This window comes from Gymnoscopelus microlampas, assembly GCF_963454915.1.
Source record: "Gymnoscopelus microlampas genome assembly, chromosome: 7".
NCBI classification, from domain to species: Eukaryota; Metazoa; Chordata; class Actinopteri; order Myctophiformes; family Myctophidae; genus Gymnoscopelus; species Gymnoscopelus microlampas.
Genome location: NC_139944.1, coordinates 28,563,965 through 28,586,337, shown reverse-complemented (window position 1 = coordinate 28,586,337; position 22,373 = coordinate 28,563,965). Strand labels below are relative to the sequence as shown.

General features: G+C 44.2%; 1 protein-coding gene across 1 annotated transcript in view; it reads right to left on the bottom strand.

The window, feature by feature from the left end:
* Positions 1 to 6,922: 6,922 nt before the first annotated feature.
* cadpsa (Ca2+-dependent activator protein for secretion a) overlaps positions 6,923 to 22,373 on the bottom strand; it is a gene marked incomplete at both ends in the record, with an annotated part of 121,414 nt that continues 105,963 nt past the window's right edge. The window contains 2 exons of the mRNA XM_084061778.1: positions 6,923 to 7,096; positions 8,054 to 8,158. Of these exons, the coding sequence (XP_083917904.1) occupies positions 6,923 to 7,096; positions 8,054 to 8,158 (279 nt within the window). The remainder of the gene's footprint in view (positions 7,097 to 8,053; positions 8,159 to 22,373) is intronic.

The following is a 22,373-nucleotide window of genomic DNA, read 5'->3' as shown; positions in this document are numbered from 1 at the left end:
CCATTTGGGCCCCACATCCCACAGGCCCCAGCACAACCGCACTGCTCACACCATTCATACCCAATTCCATAGAGTACCCACTTGAGCAATTCAATCTATTATTTCCCCAGCAGTCTTTTGGTGCACATTTTCGTCTCCCACTCTTTTAAGGGCTCTCTCTCTCACTACCTCTCCCTCTCTCTCTCTCCTAAACATTAATCCCCTGGTCTACTTTTACTAATTTCCATGCCCCCAAACATTCTTGCTTACATCTATTTTCCTGACCCCTTCTCCAAGTGCAAGAGGTTCTCTATATAGTTAGTGGAACTGGCTCATGGCCCTTTGATACCTTTAACGGGGTGGTGCTGGTACAGTTGAATGGGGCCCCAGCCAGGGACAAAGAGCTCAACATGTAGAGGCCACCTGACAGCCCATGGGTCTCTGAATGGGACTAAACACATGGAGGGATTTGTTATTTCATTTCTCTGAAACTGAAAAACACAATGGACACCAAAGCCATGGGCCTGTTTTATGACCATCAGTCTGCCTCTGCTGTCTTGCAGAAATGCTTTACCAACATTTCACTGCTTGTACCTGTATGATGACTGAGTGACGAATAAAACCTAGTCGATTCTTGAAAACATATTATTCTCATTAAGTCACTCAAAGCCACATCCCACCTATTTGGATGTGAATTGTCATTACAATTGCATGCTTATTAGCATCCTATTGTAATGACATATTGTAATCCTATACAAGACCAAGCATCCCATTGAAATTGAAGATCTTGACATTAGTTTTCATAATTTCACCAACGAATGATTGAAATTCATCAATTTAAAAAAAGTGCCATGTTGGTGCTCTTCATCACATGATTTAAGAACTGCTTTAAAAATGTATGACATTTTGTCAGGCTCAACTCAAGAAGGTCCCAATTGCAGGAACTCATTCAAACATCAAACTCAAGAGACACCGACTAAATGCAGACTAGACTTGAAAGACACAAAAAACACAACATACATACACAACACTTGATTACAACACAAAACACAATATTCAAAAACTCAAACCAAAAGCCCTGACAACAAAACTTTGCACCAGCAAAGAGCATGCACACAGACAGCTGGCTCTTTAGCCAGACCAGGCTCGGGTGGACCAGGTGAGTCACCTCAGGGTAATCAAGGTAATGAAAGGGGAGGGGCAGAGGTGTCACACCATGACAGTCTTATGTAATGATGTTATGTGCCAATGTCAGAATGAGTGGGCCAGAAGCTACTGTGCTTGCTCTACCATGTCAAGTTTAAATGATTCACTGTGTGTGCGTGCGTGCGTGAGTGGCCTCGCACACAGGTGAGTCAGATGAAGCTAGACCATGTTCAGGTGTCGCTAGGAGGATTCGGGACCCTAGTGCATCGTACTGCAGCCTAACTGGAATCACAGGTGCACTACCAATACAAGGGCCTTCGCGGCAAAGAAATTACAGTTGTCCAGGTTCATTCAAATTCAAGGAAATGTTCCACAGCAGTAAATCTGTTACCTTGAAGTTGCAAATCTTTCCGGAAACATACTGTATGCGATATGTGATGTGTGCGATATGTGAAATGTGTGCTCTATTTATTTTAATGAACCTTTATTTACTACTGTGTCCTGTCAAAAGGCAAGGCCTCTTGAGGGCAGATGTTATAGGCCACTGGTGCTCAACGTGAGGTTCCGGAACACCCAGGGGCCCTTGAGGGGGTTTCAGGGGGTCCCCAGCTAACTGAATCGTACCAAAAAGGACACTTATGGGTCTACAAATGGAACCAAATGGACCTTTACACGTACATTTGGTTCCAGAGTTTAATTTAATAATTAAAATAAAATAAATAGATCACTCACAAGGGGATCCGTGGCCTAATTCATAACAAACTGGGGGGCCTTGAAATGAAGAAGATTGAGAATCACTGCTCTAGGTGAAGGATTAACTCCTGACATCCACCTCATAACAACAGTGGCCTCAGCAGTCCCAGGGTTTGACGATGATATGGTTGATCCACATATGGGCTTCACAAGCACGAAACAGGACAAACAGTCCAGTGCAATTTTCATCCTTTCAAAGGTACAATAAAATCTGCCTCTGAACATGGAGTGAGATTGCGTTAAACTGTAAGCTACTCTTTTCATGGAAAAAGATCTAAAATTAATCAGCGAGCTTGTTGTTCCCTTCTTAAGGCTGAGATAAGAAGGTTTGGTGGGGCAGCAAAACATAAGAGGCTTTATGGGCCGTCTTTATTAAACGTATCTGACATCTACCTGCCCTCACAAATGGCAGGAAATTCTGACACCTCTGAATACGCAGAGCAACAAAACAATGAAAAAATAAGTTGTTTTGCAGTCCTATACCGACTGCCCAGATGCCATTGTATGCAGTATAATGAATTGCTTATTCAAAACAAAGCAGAGGCCAATATATTTGGCAGCTTGAAGTTACACATTTCGGTTGATTTATGTGTTTGTGTTTTCATTTTTCATTATGTGCACATATGTCAGTGAGATGGCTTGATGGAATTGATGTGTCAGAACAACGTGTTGTCACATTCGTATCACTGCAGGACTCCCTGCTGCAGCGACGCGCCAGCAGATCAGTGGCCAGTTGTCACTGTGGTGGTCAAATGGAAATGCCTTTATTTGGATACCATTATCATTTTCCATTTCCTAGTTGATTGGAGCTTAAACGCCAAAGGAGCTCAGATCGTGCCAGCATAAATCTCTGGGCCCATTAATCCGTCTCGCTGTCCGCTCTCACATAAAACGGCCCCACCGTGCCTGCATTTCTCGGGATATTAAATATATAATATTCCAAGGCAGCTCACTGACACGGCGGATTGGAAGTTACAAATAGGGTATTTTGGGTCTACGCTGTTGATTATTATATAGTCTAAGCAGCAGCAGGCAGGGCGTGAAGCGAAGGGCCTCAGTTGAGACAATTAGGTCAGGGTGAGTGGTCTTCATAGAGCACATTACCACAGTGGGAAGCCTCACTTCATTCTCTCCCACATCCTCTAGCTACAGTTATGGAAACTGGGAAACTGATGTTTAACCACTTGTTAAAAAGAATTCTGTAATTCATGTGTCCTAAATTTCCTTTTTCCTCCAAGATTGAAATCCGAAGTCTATATAGAAACAAGGACATACCATGGTACTTATTCTCACTGGAGAGAAACCACTCTCTTATTATTATTATTATTAATAATAATAATTATTATTATTATTATTATTGGGGTACCTCATTTAAGGCCAGCCATCCCAAGTCTTATTTTCTTTTGATTTAGCCTGTGGATTAGTTTTTCCTCCTTCTACAGAATAATTAAAAGCTATCCTATCCTATTTTAATTTATGTCTACATTATATCTAATCCTCTTGCCTTTAGTTATATCTTCCATCTTGACCTCTTTGGTTTGGTTTTAGCCATTCTTGATTTGATCTTCTGATCCTTCTGGGCTCTCAAGATGATATGAAGCCTTAATCCAAGGCATTAATCTCAGACTCTTTCTTAGAGAAGGGGGGATTAAAATATGTATTTTTTGCAGTCTGGCACTCTGGCTGCAGAACATCGCCTTGTCCACTTTGATCAGTTAGCCATCTGTGCACCATTGCCAATCTTTGACTGACTCAATGATATAAGTATTGAAACTCAAGTCAGATCTTATGGACAAACACAGTGGTGCTGAAAAGCGTGAAGCACATGCGTTAAAAAAAGAAAGAAATGATAAGCATTTTGGTGTAGGTCATAAGAGGAAGGTAATCATGTTCTATGGGTTCCCCAGTTCTGACAAAGGGTCCTACGTTCCCATGTTCCCCAGTTCTACTTTACCCACGCTCTCATAGCTGTGGTTGTTGTATTACTTGACAACAAGGCAGGTGTGCCAATAGTGAGGCCTTGAGGCTCATGAGGCATGCCACAAGATGAGCAAGTGCCCACCCAGAGCAACCGATGGCCGAGTTGACAAGCACATACGTCGCCCTAGTTGGCAAGCCATGGTGGATGGAATAGGTTATCACCTGTTTCCAAACTGCACAGCACTTGACAATGACTTGCATTAGGCTAGATAACGTTAGTGGCCTATCTAGCTAGCGAGCAACAGACATGGCTGCAAGCGGGCAACATTAAAAACCTTTAACATAGGACCCTATGATATAGGACGTGGGGAGTACAGGTACACTCCTGTATGGAGTACAAACGCACCATTTGCATTAAAATGATAGTCATTTACAAAGACTTAAATATACGTTTGACTGCCTGACCCGAACTTGCCGCCTGATGGCCCCAACTGTGCTGTGGGGGAAAAACACAAAAAAACAAGGAATATAATTGCTTTCCACATTTGTCATTCACCTTTATTTCTTCTTGGCCCCTAGTGGTTTCTCCTAAGAGGCAGAAGCATGATAAATCCACCAGTAAATTTACACAGGGAACAAAACACTTTGGCCAGTGGATACAGTACCTGGGACATGCAGTACTTGCGCACAGGTAACAGGTACAACTCTAGGAATACAGTATAAAACAACAGTTGGCAGAGGGGAAAAGACAGGCAATCTTCACTTTCCTTTATAAAAATGTGAAAAAGAAAAAGAACAACCACCACACGTCCTGGAATGAAATAGAGGGCACATAAAAGAATGTCTCTTTTACTTTGTAAACAAATCAACTATTATTTAAATGCTATAAACATAACTAATAAAACATGATTTAAAAATATTTTCGATGTTTAAAAAAAAGATTCTGTAAGTACATAAGTGAGATAAAATAATCAAACTAGTTGTGTATAGTATATTGCACTGATGAATCTAACCTATAAAAAATAGTTGAGATTTTCATCTAGATAGGGAGAAAGGATTTAAAGGAGTATTGGGCTGGAACAGAAAAAAACTATGTAACAAAAAACATTGATAAATGAAGAAACATTGATAAATGAAGAGAGACTATAGGCAGTTTAGCGCGTATTTCAACACATACAATTCAGTGATTATTCTAGCGTCAGGCAGTTTATACTCATCCTCAGATGAGCAACATGGTATCACTTTCTTTGTAAAGGGCATGCACATTGCACAATACACCTCCATCTTTAGTTTAACCATTTAAACCCTGTATTGACCAGGGTCCCCCAGGGGTCTATACTTGGTCCCCTCCTTTATTCCCTCTACAGCAAATCTCTTCGCTGAAAATAGCTGATCTACAAGCTCACAATGCAATGTGGTTTCAGCAGATCTGTCATTTTTGCTGAATGTTTGCCTATTTTTGCCGAATGGTCACCTATTATGACATGACGCTAGGTTTCATGTTTTATATTTGGTGTCATCATTTGTTTCATCCAAAGTGGCTGGGAGCATTTAAGAGAGGGAGGGGACCGTCTACAGGCACAATTCTTGAAATGGGGTTTAAATTGGCAAAAATATTTGATGTAATATTAAAGATGGTCTTTAAGCCAAAGAAGCCAGTGCAAATACTGTAAATTGTTTATTTGAGCCCATCATGAATGAGATATGCAAACCCTTTACAAAAATGTAATTCATTGTATTTCGATTGCAGACATCATGGTCGTAAACAACAGGTGATTTAAATCAAATAGCAGGTTATTATCATTAAATGACAACCATTGTGCCATATTGTATGGCAAATCACATCATGAGAATACAATGAATACATTTCAGATTTTCGCACCACTTACAATGATGTACCATAGTATTCACTGCACATTAAAAGAAGCACCTGGATAGTTCTTAGATTTGCAGAAAGACACATTTATAGCCTTACGTATAAACATGGTACTGGACATTGCAAATAAAATGGTTCTCCATATTGCTTAGAAAACATTCAGGAGTGATGTTAGGCAAATTTGAAATTTCAGAAAATCTGAAACTCTTACCATAACCATACAAGATATATTTGAACAGTTTTAGTAGGTCAAATTGTTTTAGGAGTGGTAAAGTTGACCTGAAATGCAATAAGTAACCATTTGTTCTAATTGGTGTTTATTCATGGACATAGGATTGGTCACAACTGTGACTTCATACATAAGTAAACAGTTGGTACATGCATTGATTGGCTGGCTAAACACAGACACCAAACATTTTCACCCTCTCACCCTGAACCATACTACAGCATAATGGCCTTTATATGGATGTGCAACATGAGGATGGTATTAGGTATATTGTAGGATGAGTGAAGGGGTAGTTTAGTTAGGGATAAGTCAATGTTCAGAGTACTTTCTCTCATCTGTTCTGCCATCTTTGGCCAACATGTTGAACTAAGAAGAACTAACCTTTAAATATGAAACAATATATTCTCCCATGACTATTTTGTTAATTGCTCCACAGACTGCACTTTCATAGACAATATTCAAGAACTGCTAGTCCTAAACCTTCTTCATATGTGAATCACTTCTTGTGAAGCTGGGTTTCATAAAATCTCGTAAGACTGTGTTTCATAAGAAAGTTGAATCTTGCAGTGTGATTCCCTTTGATGATCATATAATTGATATCTGAATTGTAACCTAGAAGGGTATTTGAATGATGTGTAAAGTACAATAGAAAAGTATAAAGGTTTCCAGGTGTAGTAGAGACTATGGCTGAGAGTAGGTGTGGTTCAACAGGTAGCGTAGCTCTTCACGTCTGACAAAGCATTCACATTCTCATATTCTCTGTGGGTGTCAAACTTCTGCTTTATTGGACTGTACAATGGAGACAGACAGGAAAGCAATTGGGTCGAAGGACAGTATGACACGTGACGCAGTTCCTGAGTGGAATTTTAACCCAGGACGACGCAATGATGCGGTCAGTAACTGGTTGAACTATTAGGATGCCCTGCCTTCAAACTATTTTTTAATTACATAATCAGGCCAGTGTAGCATAGCTCAGTTGGGCAGTGTGAAAAAAGGTCAAGGGGGACCTTAGCTTCTTTGATCTAGTGGTCATCGTCCTCTTCGTCGCTGTCTTTCATGGATATGCCCTGCATCCCGCCTTCCCTTACGGAAGCAGTGGCCTCCTCCAGGGTCAGTCGATTTCTCACTGTATCGTACATCTTACTGTTCAACGTTGAGTCCAGAACCCCCTGCAGACGGAAGTCCCGATACTTTTTCTGACAAAAAGAAAGAAAAAGAAAAAAGATGATTACATATAAAAGACATGAAAAGCGTTGTTATTAGAGGTTTCAAGACATTCAAGATAGTACTCTTCTTAATTGTGTTTTCTTTGTTAAATGTGGGCCTGTTAAGCCATTTGAGACTGTGACAGTGATTATGGGCTATTCAAATAAATGTGACTCGACTTGACTTGACGTTGCTGTATATGCACTGGTTTAAATGTACTTAAAACAGATAGAAGTTTAGGGGATGAAATTCCTGAATTATTTTAACTGAAATTAAAGTTACATGTCCACATGACACACATAAGCAAAGCGTCAATGGGAGCTGTGGGTACCACGCACCATACAGTATGAGCAACAATGTAGAAAATTGCCTAGAATATCGTTCATAAAATAATATACATCACATACTGTTACCAACTATTGTCCATCAATAATTCGCTCTTCAAAGTGTTTTAGAGAGATACATGATTTCACTAGCTTGCACCCATATGCTGGAAATGCTAGATTTGTCCCATATGATGCATACAGTATGTTCTTGGCAGTGTTCTTTGTGGTTTGCGTCAGGTTACGGCATAGATTACCACACAGAACTGGGAATCTGTTAACCACTCACACCATTCCACTATCACACTGCAATATTATCACCTGGCTCCACATCCCAAACCTTTCTACATCCAACCAAGACAAAATGGGTCACGACTCCTAGCTCTTTAGGGCTCACGGTCTGAAAACCTTGAAAAATGGATACAGTAGACATTTCTGGTGGGGAGTTAGATCAATTCTGCCATCTGTGCTACTGGATTGTTATCTCTGTGGCAACTGGAAACTTTATTTTCCATATATATCCATATATTTTTCAAATGAATGGATACATTTTTTTCGCTCCACCAATAAACCAAAATGAGTTGTAAAACAATACAAATGTAAGAGTAAAACATGTGTCCTCACCTTTACTATCCTGATGAGGATCTTCAGTTGGTACACATGAAGCTGAAGATCCATGCGATCAGTCAGCCACGTTGCTAACAGATTCATGGTGCTGGTGTACCATTGCTGCAACATATACACAGACACACACACACACACACACACACACACACACACACACACACACACACACACACACACACACACACACACACACACACACACACACACACACACACACACACACACACACACACACACACACACACACACACACACACACACACACACACACACACAGTGAAGTGAGTAAGCATTGACATGCAAACACACACAAACACCCATGTGCATCCAAATTTGACTACATTCTCTATATTTGTCTATATGAAATATGCACAAATAAAAGTTTCATTCAGCATCTAACTCATGAAATCACAGTATATTAATTTCAGCAAACACAAAGAAAAATACCAACTGACATTTCAACTGCTAGAAAACAACACTGATCCAGACCTTTGAAGCTCTCTCTGAGTCTTTCTCATTGCCTGGTGCACTTGACAAGGAGGGATTTGATCACATCCTTAAAGCACATACTTTTGACACTAGTAGATTATTAAGGGAAAGGCCAGAGGATCATGTTGGTATACAGTCATTAGTAGGAAGCTGTCTGTCTTCACACAGACCTTAGCTTCACTGTTTCTATACAGAATCACAATAACCTCTTGAGCTCAGACCGAAATCCTTGAGAATACCCTTGAGGACCTATCAAATTGTTCCATTGACCCACACAACCTATTAAGGTCTTCTTAACCCAAAACCTAACACACACTTTAGCTTTAGAAACAACCTAATATGAACAAATAGATAGATACACATAAAGCATTCAGATTGCTATGCCATTGGAGGCAAAAATATTTTATTTGAATAATAATGTAATAATGTCAGTGAACTTTCAGATGACTGCAAACAAAACCAAACAAGCATTGTAAATTGAGTAAATGAGTAAATTGCAGTATCGCCCTTCCGTAACCTACTCAAGCCCCTAGTAGTCTCTAGGTGAGACAGTGTATATGTCGGAAATGGCTGGGAAAAGGGATAGAGTTCTGGCTGACAGAAAACCAGGAATTCCACGTTTTTTATGTCCACTTCCAGTTTATACCACGCTTACTTCCAATTTGCATCTGAATACAGATACGTTTATTTTTTTACTTGACAGATGGCTTTTCTCTACACCCCCACTGGGCTTTACCATACAACAATAGCTACGCGTGTGCTAAGCCTTTAGCCAAAGTAAACCGTGGTATGCCTCGGGGTTGCATTCTGGGCCCCTCACACATTTACAGTGGTGTGCAACACTGTCAAACCTCAAATGTTCAAACGCTGCAACTTGACAAAATCGCTCCAAACATCTACATCTGTCAGGGACAGTGAACTCAAATACCTCCTCCACAGCTAAAACAGAAGCTAAGCCGAGAGGGTGCAGATGTTCCTCTGTGGCCCCAGTGCAGTTACAGCTCTAATTGATGTGTAATGACGAGCGCAGGCTGATACTAATAGAAGCCGACTGACTTTCAACAGTCAGAGTCGGGGGCCAAAAGGAAGGGGGACGGGGAGGGGGACGGACGGGGGGGTCAGAAAGATTCTGGAAGACAGGAGAGGAGGAAGGGGTAACCACAAAGAGGAGGAGGGGGAGAGGACGGAGGGTAGAGAGCTAGAATGAGATAGAGGAAATGTAACAGGTTCATTTGATATTGCAGAGGCTAGGCATTTATCCTTGAATAGGATACAGCTTTATTAGGTTCATAGATAGAACCTAATAAAACAGAGCAATGTCACGGGTGAATCAGTGTGGTGACCTGGTGCCAGGAACTTCCTCTGCCGCTGTGTTCCTGTGAAGGCATCGTCATGGCAGCAGGCCTGTGATCTTGTCCCAAGCACAGCCCCCTGTGGAGAGGCCAGGCCTGGAGTGGCTGACTGATGGACTGTTCTCTTTCTCTCTCCCTCTACTCCACTTTTCTTTCTCTATATCCCTGGCAAGCCTTGTCATCTGCATCCATGGCGTCGGTCGTGACCATGGTAATAGGCTATGTGAGCATTTTTGTCGGTGTCAGTGGCACGTGTAGTTATGTTTAATAAAGCTCCCATACGTTTATCTTTTTTTTTTTTTTTTTTTTTATCCCTCGATTTTGTAACCCTTTTTTCACCCGGTGCCAATTTGCTAAGTGATCCTGGGCACTACTCTCCCGACTCCCCCCACCAGCCTAGGGAGGCCAGGGCCGAGCTCATGCCTCCTTCAATGCATAAGAGCCAACTGACCTTCTTGTCACCTGACAGGGGGGAGTTTCCCCGGTTGGACGTAGCGCGTGGAAGCAACACGTTATTCCAACCAGTTCCCTTCCCCTCCATCAGGCGCCCCAGCTGACCAGGGGGAGGCAGTATAGTGACCAGGATTACTACATGTTTTTGTGAGGGTATTAACTACCCTAGGAGACACGGGGAGAACATGCAAACTCCACACAGAGTAGGCCCTTTCGCCAACCCCACCTAGGGTATGGGCGCTGGTGACGCGGAGGAGAAGACACACCCCAAGCGCCCACAGCGTTCCCGACGGGAATCGAACCCAGGACCTTCTAGCTGTGAGGCGACAGCACTACCGACTGCACCACCGCGCCCCAGCTGTGAGGCGACAGCACTACCGACTGCACCACCGCGCCCCCCCCATAAGTTTATCTTAGTAGCGGGACGTGTATGTTCTGTGTTTGCATGTATCAGTGAATACGCATCAGAGAAAGTGCATGTCAGAGGGAGATTACATTAATTTGGAGTTTGGCTTTGGGTCGGGCTCTGGACAATAAATTGCAAGCCCGGAGTTTTGGCCCATGCAGGGCTCTATTGAGAAGCTGTGCATAGTCAAAGACCATTGTATCATCAAGGACACTCACCACCCTAGCCTCAATCTGTTCACAATACTACTACGACCACGGCCAGGCAAGCTTGACCGCAGTATCAATGGGTTACTTGTCGGACTGCTCTTCGTTATGTTCCTTTTGCGGACTACTTCCCTATGTGGATTTTACCCCATGTGGATTATATCACCTGCATAAGACATTTTTGCACAATATCTCTGCTCTAGTGCAGCACCTTATGTAGTGCACCTGCTGCCATTTTTAACCTCACCTTATTGCACCACATGTCTAACTACATACCTGCTAGTACTGATTGATTTGGTTTTGTGTCTTTTAACCTGTTTCTACCCTGTGCCTTTCACCTTGCTTTTCATGATTTCACCCACTTCTTGTGAGGTGACAATAACCTTGATTCTGTTCCCATGCCAGGCAGTGATGCATGCTCTCGATTTTGACTCTGTAGAAGGCCCGTAGGATCTTGGGGCCCATACCAATACCATCACCTGAGGTAACAGAGGAATTGCTGAGCCTTTTTCACCACATGGCTGGTGTGCATATTCTGGGTGAGGTCCTTAGTGAATGCAGAGGACCTTGAAGCTATCTCTACAGCAGACCCGTTGATGGTGATGCCGTCCAACCTCTCTCCTCTCTTCCTGTAGTTCATGATCAGCTGATTGTCTTGTTGACAGTGAGAGAGAGGTTGTTATCCTGCCACCACTGTATCAGGTTGTTGACCTCTCTCCTGTAGGCTGGTTTGTCATTGTCGTTGATCAGGCATATCACTGTTGTCTTCGGTGAACATAATCACAAAATCACAAAGTTGTTACAGTGTCTGACGGTCAGGCGATCAGCGGATTGTCCTCATGGTGGGTGCTGCTTGCTTCAGCTTCTGCCTATTGGATGGAGGAGTGATCCGATTCGCCAAACAGTAGGCGGAGGTGGGGTTTGAAGGAACTGCAGAAGGCAGAGCAGCAGTGCTTGACTACACTATCTCCCTGTGTGTTTAAATCGATGTGCTGAAAGTATTTTGGTAACATTTTTCTCAGAGATGCTTGTTGAAGTTCCCAACCACAACAAAAGTGCCTATGGGTGCAAGTATTCCGTGTTTGGCCCATAAAGTTCCTTGAGTACCATGTCGGCTTGTGACAGTATGTACACAGCTATCACAAATTAATAGCCATGCACTCCCAAGGCAGCCAGAATGGCTAATGTAAGATAAATATAAGTCTGGGAAGCAGAAAGAATGAATGTTTCTAGGATCACACTAAGCATTGTAGACATACCTTCTTGCCCTGGGAGCTCATTTGACCTGTCCAAACTAAATATGGAGAACCCCGGGGGTACAATGGCATGGTCTGGTATCTTCCTACAACCAAGTCTCTGAAAGGCAAATGATGCAACAATCCCTTGTTTCCTGCTTGAAGGAGATCCCTGCTCTCAATCTACACAGCATGTTGTCCAGGCACTGTCTGTATGTTGGCTAGCAGAACGCTGGGAAGCAGGGGGCAGTTGGCATGCTGTCTCAGCCTCACCAGCACCCGGCTCTTCATCCTTAGCCTCTGGCGATATCTCAGACAACGCCTCGACAACGATAAACGACGGTGCCTCCATGGTAGTGCCACTGTGGTACTGTATGTGGGTCCTCTCTATGTTTCAAGTGAGCAGGGGGTCCCAGTGGGAAGAAAATAAATCTGGATTGGTGTAAGTGATTTGTCAGATCTTTCATGTGCAGTACTGTACTTCTGTCATACCTCAAGTGGGTAGGTGAAATTAATACAAAGAATAAACATAAATCTCTCCCTCTCCGTTTCTCACACGCACACGCACACGCACACACAAGCCCTTCAAAGTCACGCTATCCTAAAATAGTCACATGCATCCCAAAGCTGCAGTTCCACAACCGCAGAGAAGGTCACAATACTTCAGGGAAGAATTAAGACACGTGTCTCCCTAATGGGAAATTTGAGAGCAAATTTGAAGCTTGCCAAGCTTGTCAAATGAACAGTGATGGCCCCTCTTGCTTTGTTCCTCTCGGCAGAGACTAACAAAAGCATCCGTTGGAACAGACGATCACTCCCCAGCTCTCTTTTTTAGGCTGCGTCGGGATCAGCAGGGGGTTAGCACTTGCTGACTGCCAAAACAAGCGTAATATGTCTCTGAATACATAATGCCATAACCCGACAGGGATCAAATCTGTGACATTCTAACGAGTTCCATCTGAAGGAAGGGTCTTGGATGGGTTGAATCAGGTTTTATGTGTGTGTGTGTGTGTGTGTGTGTGTGTGTGTGTGTGTGTGTGTGTGTGTGTGTGTGTGTGTGTGTGTGTGTGTGTGCGTGCGAGCATGTGTGCGTGCGTGTGTCGTTGCATGGTGTTGAACCCAGAACCTAAACACAAATGACATGCATGGCCTTCGTTATCGATACGCACGCGCTCACGCATGCATGCCTGCACGCACACATGCACGCACACGCACACGCGCGCACACACACACACACACACACACACACACACACACACACACACACACACACACACACACACACACACACACACACACACACACACACACACACACACACACACACACACACACACACACTCCTCTGCAGGTCCCCATCCCCCTCGGAGTGAGAGCTGGGAGACAGAACGACCTCCTGCCCCCTTCTGACACCCTCCTCACCACGCACACACACACACACACACATACACAAACTGCACGTCGAAGCTGGCGTTCACACCCAAAGCTTTACATGTTCCGGGAAGCCATGCTGCCTGGCAGGGGCTGGCACCAGGAGGATTCTGTGCAAAATCCACACACCTCTGCACTCATCCCCATGCACCTCCCCACCCCTCTGCGACCCCTTCACATGTATAGGTTATGCAGAAGCACACACACCGGTCCCCAAAGCCACACGCAGTCTCCAAGACTCTGCTGTCTCTCCTTCCACACATGAAGATCAGCATTGCAAACTATATGGTTAGAGTAGATATGAGCCCTCCACACCCAGGCCCACACGCACACATGCATGCACACACACCAGGCAGCCAACACAACTTATTGTAGACGGAGGTCCTCCTTTTGTGGGGCAGCTCCGGGCCCGGGCTCCAGGCCTGGGCTCTGGGTCTTTGTGCTGCTGAGAGCCAGGAATGTTGTAGCTGAGGAGGGGCCCCTCCACAGGGGGTACACAGGGATTACAAGCAACCTGGGACTCTGCCTCTTTCTGCCTCTGCTCCACTGTGTGTGTGTGTGTGCGTGCGTGCGTGCGTGCGTGCTTACGTGCTTGAGTGAGTGAGTAAGAGAGTGAGTGAGCTTGCTTGTGTGTACTGTATGTGTAAAAGAGAAAGAAAGGGAGATCGTTGGTGTCCCTGCTTGTGTTTGCCTGTAGTCAGCTTCCATTCTCTAAAGGTTGTTCTCCACCAAACCCGGAGCGTTGTTCAACCCACAAGTGCACGGCCGGCTAAAAGAGTCAAACGCCGACGGTGAAATAAAAATAAACAGCCGATCCACAAACAACGCCGTCGCGCAACGGATCGGAAAACAGCCTCGAAACGGCTAACCGGGTCCCGACGGTAGCTCCGGTAGACCCCGTCCAGCCCCGTCCTCGAGTAGAAAAAAGGCCGTGGGAGCCGAGACGGCCCCGAGGAGTCCCGTCAGCTTAGCGGTTTAGCCTCATGTGATCTCACTGCAAACAGCAGTGAGCTCTTTATGGTTTCATTCAAATAACAAATATAAATCATTTGCATGTGTTGATTTATTAGGCCATATGATAGGAATATCATAATATGACAGGTGTGTATAGCAACTTTAATTCATTTTCAACTGTTATACATTGGAATTAAAGCAATGTTTAGTTAGTGTGCGTTTGGCATGCGTGCGTGTGCGCGCGCACGTACATGCATGTGCGTACGTGTGTGCGCACGTGCGTGTCAGGGCTGTAGTCCTGCTGAGACCCAGCTGTGTCTGCAATTAGCAGGAGGCATGGAATGGTGATTGTTGCCACGGCTACACTAATGCCAAGTGACAGGCTTCCTTGTGAAGGAGAGGGAAGGCCGCTGTGTGCCATAATACAGAGCCCCACACACACACACACACACACACACACACACACACACACACACACACACACACACACACACACACACACACACACACACACACACACACACACACACACACACACACACACACACACACACACACACACACACACACACACACACACACGCACACATGGAAACACGTAATGAAACAACCCTGTCCATTAAAAGAAGAACTGTAGACGATTGAAGCTAGAGCCCACTTCTGGGTCGTGGCGGTCGCTTGTTAGCACCCCAACACGTCCACATCGCATCCCTGTTCAGGCACAGCTCGGGACAACTAAATTACCCCCCCAACCCCAAGGGGCAATTTAGGGGAGGGCTGCAGTGGTGGTGGGGCTGGAGATTTGAGAAGTCTTTAAATCTGACTACAAGACATTATGCACTTAGGACAAAGGCTCTGTCTAATCCTACCTGCTCTGCTTTTCAGGGGCCCACTGCTGGTCCATTCTAGTCCTGCTCAGTGTAGAGGGCCCATTGATGACGACACTCAATTACCATAGTAACTCACACTGGCAGGTTATCCCAACCACCGTGAGACCCCCCCACATACACCTTCAAATCCTTGCTCACCTCGTCACCTTAAAGCAGGACTAAGCTGATCCCCAGACCAATGGCCTTTCACTGGGAGGCTGATGATGCCCATCAACGCCCAATACTGGATGTTGTCATCCTCTGAGCTCCAACCTTTATTCTTTCTCTCTGCTGTCTTTTCTACACATCTTGGAATAGGGGTGGGTTTGGGGGGTGGGGTATAGGGGCAAAGGCACAGGGAGCTCTGAAAGGCAGAATTGAAATGGAAGTTTCAGGGCTCAGTGAGCTTGCGGGCTTCAAACTGTTCCTTGTGCTGCCCACACAAAGGCCATGGCTGACCGCTGCTGTGCCTGAGCACAGCCGTGATGCAGACAAAACAGGCCCAGTGTGCGTACTTAGAGCATTAGCCAGACGGCTGTTAAAGACAGACCACTGAGGAACAATCAACACAGCCTCCGTACATGCAGAAGCATAGGGAAACTTCACAAAGGCAAATGTTTATGTCCCTGAACAGCACAGAATCCTGTTGATCCTGAGTGTCCCTTTCAGGGCAGCAATGTGGGTCTTTTACAAAACAGCCATCTCTCCTTCCACTGGCAAGTGTCAGTTCTACCAGTAAAGAGAGCCCAGATAGGGAGCGACTTTATGAAAGCATTAGGTTCCATGGACACACACAAACGAGTGTGTGTGTGTGTGTGTGTGTGTGTGTGTGTGTGTGTGTGTGTGTGTGTGTGTGTGTGTGTGTGTGTGTGTGTGTTCGTGTTCGTGTGTGTGTGTGTCAGGGGGAGGAGGAGTAGGTGGGGGGCACATGTTGTGAGGAACTAACCAGTTGGAATTATGGTCAGCAGCGCGTCATTGAGTAAACACACAATGAGCAACAGAAAAGCTATGTGGTAAAAAAGAAAAAAAAGAAAAAAGCCAGCGGCTCCGGGGCCCTGAGAAAAGCGAGCCATTCTGCTGACAAAGAGCCGCTTAGAGGTGGATTGAGGGAAGGAGAAAGAGGGCTAAAGCACTTCTGGGCTCAGGGGGGGCACTACAGGGGGAGCAAAAATGGAATAAGCTAGCAAGCACTTGAGGGTCCTGCCAAGCACCTGAATGGGAGCGAGGGGCGGAGGGGCTGAGGGGGGTATGTGGAAGGTGAATGGCCTGCTTTTTGGGACCAATTTGTCTCTTTTCACCTCGTTCCCCCTGCCCCTGCTCTGACAGATGTACAAAGACGGAGCGGCACTGGGCCACTTATTCAAGTACACCCGCAAGCAGCTGTCACTTTTGTCGGACAAGTTAATCAAACACATGCCACCATACCTCCCTTTTGACAAGGAGAGTTGAGAGAGTGAGAGAGGGAGAGAGAGAGAGATAGAGATGGAAAAGGAGAAAAAGTGGTGATAGAAATGGAGAGATAGCATGTATATCCACAGTGGGGCCTGACAAAGAAGTTGTCTCCTTTAAACTTCCATTTCCCTCCTCAGGACCTTTCCAGAGTAGTGTCCTCAGTCTGCAAAGAAGCTCTGCAAACGCTGATAGAGGATTTATCCCTGAAGAAACGAAGAGGGAAAACAGAATGCTCTCTCTCTCTCTCTCTCTCTCTCTCTCTCTCTCTCTCTCTCTCTCTCTCTCTCATTAATTATAAAGACACTAAGCTGCTTACAGACTTCATTAAACAGAAGTGAAACCTTTTTTTGAGCAAGTTTTGAACAGTCATACACAGTCAGTCATGCTGTACTTACCTCATTCAGTTGGCCTTTTATTCATATTTTATATTTTCATCATTCTGACTGCAACTGTTATTTTCATGTTTATATTGGTTGTTTTAATCCTTTTAGAGTTCTTAACCTAAAGACATTATTGTCTGGCATGAAAAACAAAAACAAGAAGATGCATTAATGGTAATGGACTTGTTTTGAGATGCTGGGTTTCTACAGGATTAAATGTTGTTTTCTTTTCCAAAACAACAAACTAATCTGAATGGATGGGCCAGCATCGAGGTCAGCATAATGGATAACGGGAATTGACAGGGGGAAAAAAGATGAATAAACATGAATAAAGATGAAATATTTGAAAAGCATAAATACGTATATATTATTTTTAATTGAAAATAAGATATTTTCACTACTTTCCACCCTTACGATGTAGTGGCTTTTTACCCCCCCCCCCCATTCTTTCAAAATGCCTCCACTGAATAGAGTCGAACTAGAACAGCTCATTTCACAACCACTGGTGTTGTTATTGACACATTTCTGGTCTGGCGGGAGTTAAGTTTGCGTGTGTCCAAAGCTCAGAGTTGATTAAATTGTTCACTTGGTGCAGCAGTGGGGTGGGCTTCATGATCTGAGACAGCAAAGTGGTAAAGCGTCTCGGACAGTCAAGTGGTATGATGGCATCTCTCTCTCTTTCTCTCTCATCGTCTGGTGGCCTTCTCCTCATCATCGCCACAGTAAAGCCCTGACTTCAGCAAAGCACGACAGCATGAAGAACTGTTAAAATCTCCAATCTCAATCTGACCCCTGCACTCTCACCCTCCTTCTGTCAGTGTTGGAAGAAGTGTTCAGATTTCTGACTTAAGTAAAAGTAGCAATACCATAATGTAGAAATACTCTGTTACAAGCCTGTATTAAAAAAAAGTCTGCCTAAAAGTATGTTTATTATTATAATTCTTTAAATACTTAAAAGTTAAAATATTTGTTTAATCTAAAAATAGCTATTTATTGAAAATAGCTGATCTACATGCTCAGTGTGAGCTTGTAGATGGGCTATTTCCGAATATAAGGTATTCGTATAAGGGCGTAGCTGTATGTTTTGTATTAATAATCAAAATCTGCAGAAACGAGTAACTTAAGTTTTAACTGTAGTGGAGTAAAAAGTACAATATTTGCCTCTGAGATGAAGTGGAGTAGAAGTATAAAGTATAATTGAAAAGTAAAATTATCATGACCTATTTTTGAAGTACAGCACTTAAGAGTAAATGTACCGAGTTACTTTCCACCACTGACAGCCGCCCACCAGTTGGCAGTGCAGGGAGGTGCGGCAGTAGCGGCGGCGATTAAAAGAGCTTTAACTTTGGTCACACATAAGTGCAATCTCGCTGAGGCTTTGTCAATCTGATAACTACCCAAGGTCAACGGAAATACTTCAAATCAATCAATGAGCTGCGCTCCTAATCCGCCCACCAGGCAAAGGCAGATTAAGTGTATAATTGACCCATGTAATCCCAGTATCTTCAACCCCAACTCCCTGGGGAGGGGAGGGGGGGGGGGGGGGGGGGGGTTGGTTGGCAGCTCCAACGCTGCTGGGCACCGGCAATCACCGAACAGAACATCATTATTGCTCTGTCCTTCTTTCACTCTCTCTCTCCCTCTCTCTCTCCCCCTCCCTTCCTCTCTGGCTGGCACTGGTGGTGGCGGGTGCATCTTGGGGCAGGCAGGAGGCCACTGGATATCATTGCAAGGCTGGATTTGTCTGAGGCTAAAGAGATGGCTTTTTTTAATCAATGATCTCCACGGGCTGCTAAGCCCCTCCGACCCACACCACCACCACCACCACCACCACCCCACCCCCATGTCTGTTCGTGTTTAAGCACAGCTGTTTTAATCCGCACCACTCTTCAGTCAGTCTTTCAAGAACCCAATGAAGGGGGGAGGGGGGGGGGGGGGGGGGGGGGAGTGGGGGCGGTGGCAGGTTGGTGAATGTGTGTGTATGGGGGAAGCAAATAAAATATTCCCATTAATTTTGCATTTATGGATTTGATTTAGATTGTACAGTGTTGAGCGGGGGCAGAGAGAGGGAAGACATGCAACAAAGGCATCCAGCCGGGAATTGAACCTTGGATGTTACCTTCCATGTGGTCAACATACAATCCAGTCAGCTACCAGCACACACCCCAGGGAACAGAATATTATTGTCTCCCTTTTAATCTTACGCTCTACACACTCTCATAGCATGCACACACAAACGCACGCACACACAAACTTAATTCCACACACAAACAAGTAATCCAATTCAGTGAATGTAAATAGTAAACTGTCAAAGCACAAACAACAGCCATACCATAAAACCCATCTGTACGGTAAAATCATGAGTTTGAATTTAACCCTGAGAACGATTCCAGGTCCATCTTTACACTCCCAAGAGTTAAATGAACACAAAGGATTTCACTGTGTACAGATGGTTGAGCTTTCTATGTAACAATATTTAATCATTCCGGCTGAATGTTACGCACACACGCATACGAGCACTCACACACACACACACATACCTGTCTTAGCAACACTTTTCACAACAATAAAAGGATAATACTAAAGAGATCACTTGATTGGATTGCGGGTCAAGGATAAGTAAAAAATGGCATAAAATAAATCCGATTTGAACCCGTGAAAAATAACACTTGGTGAGGAGAAAAACAGCCAGCAGCAGCAATACAGGCACATAATTATTTTCTTCTCAGAATTTCCACACCTCTCCAAGTAAAAACCAGCGAATGACTAAATAATAAGGACATTGTGGGTTTGAGTCCAGAGCCCGTCCTGTGCCATCTCTTATTTTCAATCAATTTAACACTAGCATCCCTATCCTGGGCTATAATAGGTGAACAATCAGAGAAAATAGGCAAAAATTTAGCAAAAGTTGCAGATTTTGTGAGCTTGTACACGCTATTTTCATTGAAGAGATTTGGTGTAGAGGGAAAAAGGGGTCTAGTAGACCCCTGGGTGACCCCACTCAATGAAGTAAGTGCTTAATTAATTCTGTGTGCGGGTGTTGCGCAAAAACAAATTTGCAGATCTGCTATTTTCCGGATAAATCAAGCTTTACGCTCTCATTACCAGTTCTGCCTGATAATAATTTTAAGTTTTAACATCAATCTAAAACCACATCAGCCTTAGATTGATGTGGTACAGAAGCAGGTCAAATATCAGTAGAACATGTTCTAACATGCCCCCCTATACCCAGAAATCTATGCCACAACATGGGTATTAGCCGCGCATTAACATGACTAAGATACCAATTTGTGTCTTAAGACGGCATTGTTTGTTTAACAATAGTGTTAGATCACATATGGGCTGTCTGGGTGTCACAATAGATAGATCTGAAGTCCTGACACATTTATCAAAAAGTAAGGCGGCATAATCTCCTTATTGTGGCTGATATGAGAATGCAGGTCTAGGGAGAAAATAAATCTATGTCATAACCCCAATTAACTCCAAATGAACCTTGTATCTCACATCCCCTGGCAAAGTCCCACTCAGACATCACTCCATTGTTATGCCAAACTCTTCACCAAATGTCCTCTGTGGCACATGGGATGGCACAGCTTTGTGATTATTTTGAGCAATAAGCAACGTGTTGGGTTGCAGCTATTCCTTATGACTTTTGCCAATCCAGAGCAGGGGGGGGCAGTGACAATGCTACCTTATCAAATATCACCTGTCATGCTCCGTAGTGCTGAAGTCACCTCTCAAAGCTAGGCACACTTAACTTTGGTGATTTATGTTCTATTCTTAGCTTATCTACCACCTATGACCTACTTACGTATATTGAGCCACAGTGGTTCTATTCTATTCTATTCAGTTGTTACAAAGAAGTGTAATCTTTTTACAATCAGCTATACAACCTCAGTTCTTCAGGTCCAAATTATAACCCATTGACTGATTTCACCATGGTAATCTAGTCACCAAGCATAAAAGATATGATGTACTGTATTTATCAAGTGCTCAGACATCCAAGGGATTATACACATGATTGTTGTTCATATAATTTTTGCTGCTATTTTACTTTTTGTTGAACTATTTGCAATGAAATAATAATTAAGATTTTGTAATGTTTAACAATAAGTTGCGGTGCAGCCTGTGGAGGTGAGTGGAGGTGAGTAGTGAGTGTGTCTTCCAGGATAAACGGCCCTGCTAGGAGATTCACAGAGGAACATTATTTGATGTGGAAATCTCACCACCTCTCCCCAACATGTTAAAACAGACTCCATGTGTGAGATAAGTTCCATTTGTTAAATGATGAATATGCCAGCCAGAAAAAGGAAAGGAATGGAAAGAAAATCTAAGAAAAGCTTCAGAGAAAGGACGACCTACGGGCGCGAGCACTAAATTCAAATACATGCTCCTTCCGAGGTCAGGGTTCGGACAGGCTTTCCGAACTATAGTTCAGAGAGTCAGGCCATCTGGAGGTGTACGAATTCTGAGAAATAGTTCTGAGACCTCCCATCAGAAGTTCTGAATGACGTCAATTTGCAGTTGTATCACCTCCCTTTTCCGAAGAAAAGTTTGGACGTCTGAAGGAGCATGTATTGGCCTGTAGCCGGAAAATTTACCGAGTGAATTGTTCAGAAAGATACATGGCATGCAATACAGGCCCCGCCTCCATGCTTCTTGATCAACTGCTAATCATGCTGCTAGCAGCTAGCAGCAGCAGTGAAGTGTGGCAGTGCTTAGACAGATAAATACGAGAGAGGGGGGGAGAGAGAGAGAGAGAGAGAGAGAGAGAGAGAGAGAGAGAGAGAGGGGAGAAAGGGTGTCAAGAAAAGCACATCAGAGCAGAGTTCCAGAGTGCAGCCAGAGACACTTGGTGGGGGGCCAGTGGTGCCAGAGGCAGAGCAGATAGGGAGAGACAGGAGCGGCGGTCTGGACCACGGTCAGCAGCAGACAGCGCTCTGCTTGAAGATGGTGAGAAGTATACATGGCAAACAGTGGGTCAAGATGCAGTGACAAACACAAACACCCAGCAGAGGACACTTCCCCGTGGCTCACTGTCAGGGCAGCCGGATGCAGGGGACAGACACGATACCACAGACAGACAGACA